The 12129-nt window shown below is 39.1% G+C and overlaps 1 protein-coding gene across 6 annotated transcripts in view; it reads left to right on the top strand.

Moving 5' to 3' along the window:
- Clcn3 (chloride voltage-gated channel 3) overlaps positions 1 to 12129 on the top strand; it is a 93821-nt gene that overhangs the window by 44545 nt on the left and 37147 nt on the right. The window contains exon 1 of one of the 6 annotated variants that reach the window (XM_059244966.1): positions 4415 to 4766. The exons of 4 other annotated variants lie outside the window; for them this stretch is intronic. In XM_059244966.1, coding sequence (XP_059100949.1) covers positions 4688 to 4766 — 79 coding nt within the window. In that variant the 5' untranslated portion in view covers positions 4415 to 4687. Of the gene's footprint in view, positions 1 to 4414; positions 4767 to 12129 lie in introns of those variants that run through there. One more of the 6 variants, XM_059244969.1, reaches the window with a different exon arrangement.

Here is a 12129-nt window from a genome sequence, read left to right as displayed (position 1 = left end):
CTTTCAGAATTATGCGTACATCTGTGCACCAATCTCATGTTCTAGGCGTGAACTGATTGCAGGTTACATTTGCCATAGGTGTGGTTCAAGGTGTGCTTCCATTGCTGCACTTTCACCAACCACTTGCTAGTGCCAGACACTATTTATTTTAGGTTGTGATTGTAATGTGCATTTTCTTGGTGGCCAAAGGGGTTAGGGATCTTTGCATGTATAGTAGCTGTTTGGAACCTTTTTGAGTACAGAACAGGTTATTTGCCCTTTCCCCGCTACTGTCCTATCTATTTTAGAGATTTTTTTTTTTTTATCAATACAAACTCTTAAATGGATAAAGGTGTTGTACATGCTTTCTACTGCATGGGTATTGTCATGTTAGGAACAGATGTTTAATTGTAATGGGGTCCTATGTGATATTTTCCCCTATATGATTCATGTTCTTGTATTTTGAGAAAAATGTTTATACTTTCAAGTCATAAAGATATTTCTCCTCTATTATTTTTATAAGAGCTTTGTTTACCTTTTTACCTTTAGACCTGAATGATGGTGTGCATGTGTGTTTAAGATGTATGTATTTGTGCATTTATTTATTGTAACATGCAGCTAGCCAGTTGCCCTAGCATTAATGGCAGTGATAGCCAGTTTTAAACACCACTCTTGTGTTGTGCTTTCGTAGAGATGAAGGGCCTATGTATAGGAGGAAGTCTTTCCAGACTCACTTGTTTCTGTATCTTTGGTTTATTTCCCCCCATAGTGGGTAGTAGTGTCGTCTTTTAGTTCCTTGCTTTTCAGTCTCTCGCCCCACCTTTCTTACTCTTTGTCTCCTGTTTCCCATTCCCCTTCCTCCTCCTTCCTTCCGTAACTAATTGTGTCATCATAGATTGAACAATCAATCTTTCCAACAAGTCAGTTTGTCTTTTTGTTTTCTGATTCTCGACTTGCTTTTATCTTCTACTTTCTGTAAATGGTTAGCTCTTTGGTTTTCTATTTCAATTGAGTATATTTAAGGCTATAAATTTCTCTATAGATACTATTGAATCTTTATGCTGTTATCTTTGGTTATCACCATTAATTTTCATTTTAACTTCTACGATGGTATTTACTGTAGCCCTTGAGTTACTTAGAAGTGTAATTCATAATTTCGAACATATAAGAGAACTTTTTTTTTGTTTGTTTTTTTTTGTTTTTTTTTTTTGTTTTTTGAGACAGGATTTCTCTGTGTAGCTTTGCGCCTTTCCTGGAACTCACTTGGTAGCCCAGGCTGGCCTCGAACTCACAGAGATCCGCCTGGCTCTGCCTCCCGAGTGCTGGGATTAAAGGCGTGCGCCACCACCGCCCGGCCTTTTTTTGTTTTTTTTGAGACAGGATTTCTCCATGTAGTTTTGGTGCCTGTCCTGGATCTTGCTCTGTGGACCAGGCTGGCCTCGAACTCACAGAGATCCGCCTGCCTCTGCCTCCCAAGTGCTGGGATTAAAGGCGTGCGTCACCACTGTCTGGCTTCTGGTTCTATTTCTAAGCAATTTTATAGTATCGTTGCATTATAATCCGAGTGTAGACAGTGTATAATTTCAGTGTGTTCAGCTTGCACTGTCACTCAGGAAAAGTCGTTTTTGTAAGCGTTCAATACCTGGCATGAGAGGGAGCGAGAGAATGTATGCTTGTTAATTTGTTGAAATAATATGTCTTTTAAAGTACATGAAAAAAAGGAATAAAAAGAAAAGGACATGACTGCTCCTAGGTATGGTGGAGGAGAAAGTTTATTGTAGATATGTGGGAGAGCATAGCCAGAGGCAGGGATCTCTGGGAAGTCCAGAGTGGACATGACCAGTCTGAGCTGGGACATGTGGGGGAGGGGAAGAGAGAGGGGAACCAGGTGCAGCAGCCAGGAGGCCAAAGTACAAAAGGGAAAGGGGTTGGGGTCACCAAAATGCCTGGACTGTATAGGGAGGAGCCTCTAGGGGAAGGCCAGGAGAGTTCGGGTGGAGGGTGGGGAACGACAGTCACACCTTGTTACCCTAGGGACTGAGGGATGCTGGGAGAACCTCTGGGCCAGCTCCAGCTTTGATATGTTAAAAAGGCACCTCAGCTGTTTGTCCTCTGTTTGAAATGTAACAAAAAGATGGTAGTTTTCTTGGATCATTAGTGTTATTTGTGACCAGCAGGCTGGACCATCATGATATCACAATATACATAGTCTGATCTATCCAGACTTCCATGCGGTTGAGGTTGGAATCAAGGATGTGCTTGACTAGACAGGGGTTTGCAAGTCCTGCGTGTGCTCCTACCCGGTTGGTTGGTGATTTTGGTTCTCAGAGTCTCCCCTTTGAGCCTTTCCTGCATGCTGTGTTTAAGAATTCTGGACTTTGCTCTCTGCTGCCCTGGCTTCCACCACACCCTGATTGTAATTCATTTTAATTTCCTGGTCACAGTCCTTCCGCCTCACCTTCTGGTGTACCTTGTCCTCTTCTGAGGTGAGACTGGAGAGTGTGTTTGCCTAGGCGAGCAGTCCCAACTTTATGAGGTAGGAATAGTACAGAACTGGTTTGTAGTTTAGTTTGTTGTAGGGTTGACTTCTTAGACGCTATGTTTCTTTGTTTAGTGGTGGGTAACTTTGCCGCCATCTCTGTGTGGCTTTAAGGGATTGCCTTTCTGAAAGCTCGGCTGTGCCTTTCCACCTCCTTATTAGGGAAGAGGGCTGCTGTCAACTAACGTTTAGTGCCTACTGTTTTCAAATGTGTCTGAAGAGAAAGTGTCTTCTGTGCATCCTGTTATGCATGAAACATTTGCTTTTGAAATAAAATAAAACCCTTCACATTCATTATCATAAAAGTAATATATTCATTTAAAAAAGTCTAATGAAGAGGCAGGGATGCAGCCTAGTGGTAGAGCGCCTGTTCAGCATGCAGGAAAAGTAAGTCAGCATGGCTGCACCATTTCCTTGACCTTGTCAGCGTTTCACGGATCTGTCCGATACTCCTCCTCTAGTGCTGTCCTCTTCATTCTTTGTGAGCAAGTTCAGAGTGAGCACAAATGGCAGGGAGGTTCATAGGAAGGTTCTCATGTTCTGTTAAGGTGGGGAAGAAAATGGTCTCCTACAGGGGAAATGATTTCTGAGTGCTCTGCAGTATGTATCATACCAAAGAACAGCAAGTGACCGAATTGACGTTACGCGAAAATAGAATTTTCAAAGAGAATTTGAAATGCACAGAAAAAAAAAGTACCACATCCATTCCTGTTAAATGCTGATCGCTCACATCAGGGTTAAATAAATAGAATACCCTGCCATATGAGTTGTGGTCTGGATTCTTTTCCTGGAGTCGTGACTTCCAAATTCCCTGTGGACTTTTGTAAGCTGTTTGAGTTTTGAGCTTTTGAAATATAGAAACCTATTTAACTTAACAAACTTGGGAGAGAACAGACTCCAGAATAACTGAAAACAGAGCAGGCTAAATGAATAAACATTGTCCCTTTCTTACATGCCGTTTTCAGATACACAGAGTTGGATCTTAGAGGTCGTCTCATTCAAGACCGAGGAAAATCCGTTTATAGACCCTCATGCCCAAGTTCCATAGACAATTTTCATGGTGGATATCACCCTTTTATTTAACAAGTGTACTACATATGAGGCATTTTAGAAGAATGCTCTCGTCTGTGCGTCCTAGAAGAATCTGTAAAACTTGAACCCCTGTCACACATGAGCACTAGTTACGTTTGGTATGGCCATTTTAACAACAAAAAGTTACATTCCTACACTTGAAATTTTCTAGCAGAGAGACAGTGGGAGGAGCTAACTTTGATACACATTTTACTACTAAAAGTCTTTCTTAAGTACACAGTCTTCTGTAAGATAGAAAATAGTACCCAAATAGTCTGCTACATAATGTCTTTTTTGCATAATTTGTACATGTAAGAGTTATTAGTATACTGGTAAGTTTTCACCTTTTTCCTAAACTAGAGTGTCTTCCTGGCTGGGCTTTGAAAGAAGGGAACAGGAGGCTGCTGGAGGGGATTAGTAAAGGAGATAAAACACCATTCATTCAACTCAGTGACTCAGCATTTAAATTTTCTATAAAAGGATTAAAAGAAAATTAAGCATAATCTTAAAGCCAAGACTTCGGAGAAACTTGTTGGTATGTTTTAGTTTGCACTGTTATGACTCATGAATTTATGTATGAATTAGTACATTTATAAACCAGCCTTTTTAGTGTTGATTTGTTTCCCTACATTCGACATGAAAAGGGTCATTGTTTGCATTTAGAATTACCTTTTCAAGTCGTATATTTTCTTAAAATAACAATAAACGTCTCTCGCGTCTTACTATTAAAACTACGTTGTGAGCGCTTTAAATTTCCCAAACCAGTTTCGTCTGTTAGACTTGGCGCTTAGTCATCGTGGCACACAGTCATCGTGGCGCACAGCAGGACCTGATTAAGAAGGCTGTGCTGCCTCTAAGCCGGGCTAGATTGTAGCCACTAGCAACCAGGCTGCAATAATTTCCCTTTGATGACGTCATCCCCTGTGGAAGAACCCAGTTGCTTCAGCCAGTCGAACTATACAGTTCCAACCTCATCAAATATGGCATCTCCCTTGCCTGCTATAGTTGGGGGAGGAAAAATGCCACCGTCTTTTTAATCTAGCAAGCTTCTCTTGTTTGCTTCTTCTTTTTTTTCTTCTTTAAAAAAAAATTCTGATCATGGATGATTCTTCCGATCCCTATTTGCCTTATGACGGGGGAGGAGACACTATTCCCTTGAGGGAATTACATAAAAGAGGTAAGAGCATCCCCTTGCTCTGAATCCTCCCTTGGCTGCCGTGCATGCGGCGGCGGCGGCGGCTGTGGCGGCGGGGCGGTTCTGGGAACAGGCTGTCTGTTGTCCTCTTGCTGCAGTGTGCTGCTGCTTAGTTGCCCTGCCTCGTTGGTGTGGGAGAATGCAGCCTTCCCAGCAGGGCTGGGGCCTCCCTGATTGTTTGCTCTCTGCAGATTAGCGCTGCTTCAGATCACACAGGGCTCCGACTCCATCTTCTGCGTGAAAATCCGTTCTGTTTAACTCCAAAAATAAGCTGCTTTTACAGCTAGCTAAGGTCCTGGTGGGTGGCTGGCACCTGCAAAGTAGTGTTTTTCTTCCTCTGGAAACTTGCATTTTCTTTAGTTTACACAGGGAAATCAAGTGCCATATACCATTCTGTTTGGCTGCTGCCAATTACCGGGTAGACTTTGCACCAAAGAGTAATAGTAAAGCTCTTAGCTGCATTTTATAACATTTAAAAATAGCAGGAAAGAGCATGTTTTGATTTAGCATGTTTTTTCATTTAATGTCTTAGCTAATTGACATACTATATATCATCTCCCATATCTTGTACAACTTGATAGGATAGAACAATTTAGAGTTCTTTTTATACATCTAGAATGTAAGCCAGTAGTTTGAGAACAGATGAGCACTCAATGTAATGGTGTTAATCTTTTGGCAGGCTCTGCCTTGGTCTCCTTAAAACTAATTAGGTGTTAGTTAATTAAACTGCTCCTTTGCTCATTTTCTTAAATTGATTATTTTTTAAAAAAGACTAGCTGGCATTTGTTGTTCTAGAAATAAATGAAATTCAAGAAACATTCTTTAGCTAGGTGACTCCATATATGAACCATACTAGTTTGAATTATTTGCTTGATGTTATAGACTTTATGGTTTAATCCCAACTTTTATTAATGTTTACAAGGTAAATAAGGAAAATTTGAAGTGCATTTTGTATCCTGATTTTAAGTTCCATAGAATTTAGGAATTATAATGCATTCAACAGATACTTGCTGGTTATATTGTACCTGCAAAACAACAATTAAATTCTGAACAGTTGCGACATTTTTCTATAGAATTCTGTGCTTAGTAAAAGGTTGCTTTTTATATATTTTGAGAAAAAACTGTTTCAAGATCATGACCCATATGTTGTGCTTTCCTTTATGAGTTGCTTTCCATATACCATTTCCACATGTGTATTCATATATGTAATGTTAGAACATGTGAGGAAATATAACTAAAAGTACAAAGATTGATTTTTTCTAGTCTTTTTACTCTCTGAGGTCGTTGTTTTTCTTTTTCCTTTCTCTTTGTTCCCATCATCAGTTTTCTAGTAATAATCTCATTGAACAGTGATTATTCAAATGTCATAGTATTTGCTAATCAATATTTAAATGGTAAAATCAGACAGGCCGTACTTCTCTGAGTGATGACAGCATCCATTTGTTAGTAATGATAAACTAGAAGGATGTTAGGCTTGGTAGTCTTTGGCAGGACTAATTTACAGACTGTCTGTAAAACCCACAAGAAATAAGAAATGTCAAAACTTACACGAAACTAGACATACAGATATTACCAGGAGATAAAAAGAAAATAAAAAGTTCTGTGACCTGTCCTTAGTTTCCGAGGATAATCCTGAAGGCCTGAACCCCTCTTAGAAGCTCACATGTCACTCTGACTCTGGATGAGACTTCCTCTGTTGACGTGAGCTGAGGGTTTGGGGAAGCAGTGCGTGTTTGCAGTATAAACCCGCTGGATATTAGTCTTACTTTAAGAACATACTGTAGTGTTCTAGTGTCTATGGTCGAGAAGGTGTTTGTTTTCTGTAATTTATGACCCTTTGAAACCATAGATCAGTACAAAGGGACTGGTAACATGGACATAGGAAAGTAACTTAAATCAAGAAGAGGGAATCAGCTTTCCCATGAGGACAAAATGCAATAATTAGAAGCAGATCTTTGGGCTGGTAAGGAGGAAGGAGGCAAAATTTGAAGTATAAAATTGTAGAGGGTGTTGATAAAGTAAGCATGCATATGTTTAGTAAAGCTGGAGCTAGGAATTAGCTCTGTTGGTAATTGGACTTAATCACCACTTTTCAAGGTGGGATAAAAATGAATAGCATAAATAAATAAAATAATATGAATAAAATAAATGAATAATGAATAAAAATAAAATAATGAAGATTTTTTACTTAAGTGCATATTGTAGTGGCTAGAAGAACAAGTAGACTCAAGATAGAAATCATTTATATATTATTGATTAGAAATGAAAATGATATTTTAGAAATAGCCATCTTTGGAAGTAAATATGCTACGTAGAAACAACCAGGTTTTCATAATTGGTCTCTTTCTTACTTTTTTTTTTTCAGGAAGAAAAGAAACTTTATTTGTACTAGTTTTATTCACTAGGTTGGCTTTCTCAGTTTTTTTATGAAGTTTAAGTCATTTGGGGGTTGAATGCCTTTCATCTACTAATGCCTTTTCGTGATCGTGACTTTAAAAGCTGTATGTATTACGTTTCTTTTATTTGTGTGTGTTAGGAGGCCGGTGGTCACATGTGCCATGGCATGTGTGTGGAGGCACTTGTGGAAATCAGTTCTTCTTTCCGCCATGTGGTCACGGGACTCAAAATTCTGGTGTCAGGCTTGGCAGCAGTTTTCAGTGCACTGAGCCGTCTCACCAGCCCCTGGACTTTCTGTGGGGCTGGAGGGGACAGGGTTAATATTCCACTTACTCCATGTTAGAAGCCTTTAAAAATAGTTGACTGCCTCTTGTTTTATTTGAATTACTTAGGAAGCTCTTGCATTCATATAAATTATGACTAGGTACTGTGGAGACTGAGGGTAGCTACGATAGTATTATTAATAGCTAAAACTTACAGAATTTGATTCAGAGCATTTGGTCCTTTCCATCATAAGACATTCTTCTTCTCACGTGTACAAGTCTCAAATGATCTGCGCTTGAGTCTAGTGGGCCCTTAAGGCTTTGATATTGAAAACAAATCGCCAAGGATGTTAATTTCTTGTAACTGCTGTTAGACTGAGTGTTCTATGGCTCTTTAGGAGAGGAAGAGACAAGTCTGCTTTTGGCAGGTGTTACTAAGTAGGCCATTTTCTGAGGAACCAGGGGATTTGCCAGGCATTTGTGGTGGAGTCTAGAATGAATAAACGCTGTTGGTACAGAGCCAGTCAGATGATGATTGGTTCTGTTGCATCAGAACGTGATGATGTGTTTAAAGCTTTTTCCCTACCCTGTCACACTCGGTGAATGTGTTTGCTTTTCCTCTCTCCGGAAAACATAGTAGTTCTCCACTTTTTGTACAACTTTTAAAATCCAGGCGTTAAAATATATTGTTGTCAAAAGGGCATCCTGTAGGCTCTGGTTAAAAAAAAAAAAGAAAATTACTTGATATTCATGATGCTTTGTTTTACACTGTTGTTTGATTTCAAGCACTGTTATAAACAAGGTCCTGTTGTCAGATGTATATTGCCCATAGTATTCACATTTTCAATTAAAAAAAAAATCCTGATCTCACTATTTCTAGCTCTATTTTCTAAAAGTAACCAACAGACACTTTACTGTGGTTCTTCATTTTAAATAATCTCATGGCTTATCCTACATCAGAAATGCTTTTTATATTCATCTTTCAGGATGTGAGCAGACTTCTTACCACATTCACTAAATTTGTAATTTTGGCATTTTTCTTGTGTTGAGGTTTCTACCTTATTACCTCCATAGGAGACTAGTGGCCTAAATTATACTTTCAAATTTTATTTTTGACTTTTAATTAATATGTGTTTAATTTTTAGGTGTGTGTGTGTGTGTGTGTGTGTGTGTGTGTGTGTGGTCTTTCCTTTATAACTCAGACCAAAATTTACTTCAGCTTCTCTTTTGCAGATTTTATTATTTGTTCTGATGCTGTCTACAGATCATTGTCTATGCAGAGATCAGAAATGCATGTTTAACCTGCTTCCAGTAGGCATAGGAACTTTCATCTACCTTGTCTGTCGAAGGTGCTGTCTTTGCTATTGAGGTGGTACACGATAGAGAACTAAACAGTACATTGGAGTAGGCCGGGGCTCTGCACTGACACTGGCTAATTGTATGCCTTCTCTTTGGAGTCTGTGTTAGCTTCTGTGTTTAGAGTCTGTGTTGCGGTTTCAGTACTTAAATGTGACTTGATGCCTGAACAGATTTTCAGAGCGCTATCTTCTGTATTTCATTTATACTGTCATTGATCTAGCCCCCATCTAACTGACCCTTACTGACTGCAGAGCTCCATGCTGGGCATTGCCCCCGCCCCTCCTTTTTGCTTTCTGAAGCAGTTTCATGTGGTCCAGTCTAGCCTGGAACTTAGTATGTAGTTGAAGATGACTTTGAATGTCTGATCCTCCTGCCTCTTACCTCCCAAGCACTGGGATTACAGGCGTATACCACCATGTCCAGTTTATGCAGTGCTGGGGATCAAATTTAGGATTTGTACATACTACCAACTGAGTCACATTGACAGCCCTTGGCACTGCCCCTTTAATTTACAAAACTCAGGGACCTCTGTTATCAAGCTACATTTACCCTCTCCTCCCTTACCAGGATGACCATTCCTTATCAATACGCTCCCAGAGGGAGAGAACATGCGTGGCTGGACCTGCTGCTCTCAAGACAGCAGTGACTGTGGCAGGGAATACTTAAACATGGATGTCTGCCCGCCTTTGTCCGTAATGTTCAGCATCTATGCTTTACGCTTGTCTGCTGTGAGAGCAATATGTAATGTCAGTGGGAATGCCAAGTTCTCCTTCATAACTTTGGAAATTGGCCCAGAGGAAATAAATGACAATCTTATTAAGCAATGGTATGTTTACTTTTTTGTGAAAGAATCTCATTTGAGTGTTTATTAGTGAGAAAAAATTAGGTTGCTGTTTATATAACTATGGAATTGATTACTGAATCCAGTGTAAGTAAGATGTAGCAGTTTGTAATTTTTTCATTTAATACTGTTTAACAACTATACAGTGAGAGCTAGCAGGAGGTTAAAGATCTTTAATTTATGGAAAAGTAGACAATCTTGATATTTATTATTCTCGACTTTTGTGTAAATTTTCATGTTTAAAATGTTGGTCATGAAATTGGCAAGTATTTTTTAAAAGATAAAACAAAAAGTGAAAAATCACAACTTACTAAATAGTATCATTTATTAACTTCGATTTTATTTAGGTGTGTATCTGTAAGCTGTGTCAGTGTGGAATGCTGTAGGCTGCAGTCAAAAGGTCTTAAAAACTAGCTTCTACGTATTTACCTAGAGGCATGTTTTAATTTGTGTAAGTAAAGGCATGAGGGTGGAATTGGGCATGCGTTATCACAGCAGATTGGAATGTGTATTCTGAGAGCAAAACATTGTCCATGACTGAGTACAACATTTTCTCTTTTATCCTGCCTGTGTGCGCCTGTGCGTGCACATGCATACACGTGTGTCTATGTGAGTATGGAGGTCAGAGGTTGATATTAGCAATCTCCCTTGATCATTCTTTACCTTGTTAGCTGAGGAAAACTTTATTTGACCCAAACTTTATTTGGATCTAACAGTTAGACTCTGCACTAACAGCAAGCAAGTAGGGCTCGTCTTTCTAGCCCCCTTGCTTTTGTGATTTCTTGTCTCCAAGGCTGAAATTCCGAGCTGGTTGCCAGGCTTACCTGGCATTTATGTGGGTTCGAGATATCCAGACACTGGTCCTTTTGCTTGTGATATAGGCGTTCTAATCACTGAGGCATCCCTTCAGCCCATAGGACTTTATTGTAGTATTTTAAGCAATGCAGTAAAAGTGATCTGGAGCCTGGATGTAAAGGCAGAGTTCCCATAGTGGTTGTTATGGATAGGATCGGACCAGTTGTCAATGGGCTAAGTGCATATGCACGTTTGCGTGGGAATTAATCATTGACTAATCATTCTGAACCTACTCTTGACAAAGGTGTCCACTTACCCTAAAATATATAAGTATACCAATCATGAAATGATTTTTTGTTTTATCCTGTTAATACAGTGGCAGCGACTTTGGAATAAAAGTGCATATTCCACTACTTACTTACATTGTAACCTTGATCTTATTTCATACAGTATTCTATTCTTGTTTTCAAATTCATAAAATGGAGGCCAGGTGGTGGTAGTTCCCGCCTTTAATCCCAGCACTTGGGAAGCAGAGGCAGGTGGATCTCTGTGAGTTTGAGGCCAGCCTGGTCTACAGAGCAAGTTCCAGGACAGGTTCCAAAGCTACACAGAGAAACCCTGTCTCTAAAAACCAAAAAAAAGGGGGGGGGGAGGTTATCCTTACTTTTCAATATTATTGTATTGGATGAACTGTACTAAGAACAATGTCTGTTGCACTATATGTATTCAACAAGTGCTAGTAGGTTGTTTTTTTTTTTTTTTTTTTTTTTTTCTGTTTTCAGCTCTGAGCTACTTAATAGAGTCTAGCCTTTCCATGGAAAAGTTATTTTAATTTTAACTGGTCCACTTGATACACTTTCTCATTTTTCGCATGCTTTATTAGTATTACATCTAATTGCCTATCTCAGGGTCACAAGACTTATGGTTTCTTCTAAGGGTTTTACACTTTTAGCTAATCTTAATTTTTGTTTTTGGATTAATTTGAGTTTTTGTTCGTGTGTGCGTGTGTGCGTGTGCGTGTGCGTGCGCGTGTGTGCGTGTGCGTGTGCGTGCGGGTGTGTGAGGTGGGGTCTAGTTTCATTCTTCTGCATGGGTAGCTATCCTCAGCGTCACTTGTTGAAAAGATTTTTCTTTCTCTATTGGAAATATATTTCTTCAATGAACAGTTAGACTTATTTTCTACAAATCAGTGTTTAGGTTACAGATAATTAGTAAATAGTGCATTTTATTTCCGTGGTGTCGGAGTGTTTTACAGGTCTATGGCCACAGAAGAGTGAAATGAAGCTGAAAAGCCTTCTTAGTACAGTTAATTGGTGAAGTCACTTGCCGGTCAGTCTGCAGTTCATTAGCTAAGGGAAGTCTTTCAGGGTTACTGGTATTTGAACTGTGAAATCACCGCTAATTATGTTGTTGATCATACTTGTAAGCGATTTGTTTTTGTATATATGTTAGCATAATTATGATTAGTTAAAAATATGAGACTCCCCTCACCACCTCTAAAGTTGAAGGATTCCTTGCTAAAATGTAGAAGATACTTTTTTCCCCTCATATTAGATGAATATCAAAGTATAATACAATATAGTGAAGTCTTAGACACCAAAACATTTGAACAAAATTAAAAGTTGCATCTTTGTTTTATTTCCTTTTGTCTGTCAAATGTTAATCTTTCTTATTACTTATCTGCTTCTGG

This window comes from Peromyscus eremicus, chromosome 17 (genome assembly GCF_949786415.1).
Source record: "Peromyscus eremicus chromosome 17, PerEre_H2_v1, whole genome shotgun sequence".
Taxonomy (NCBI): Eukaryota; Metazoa; Chordata; class Mammalia; order Rodentia; family Cricetidae; genus Peromyscus; species Peromyscus eremicus.
Note: the sequence above shows the minus strand (reverse complement) of the source record. Positions and strands in the feature narration are given on the sequence as shown.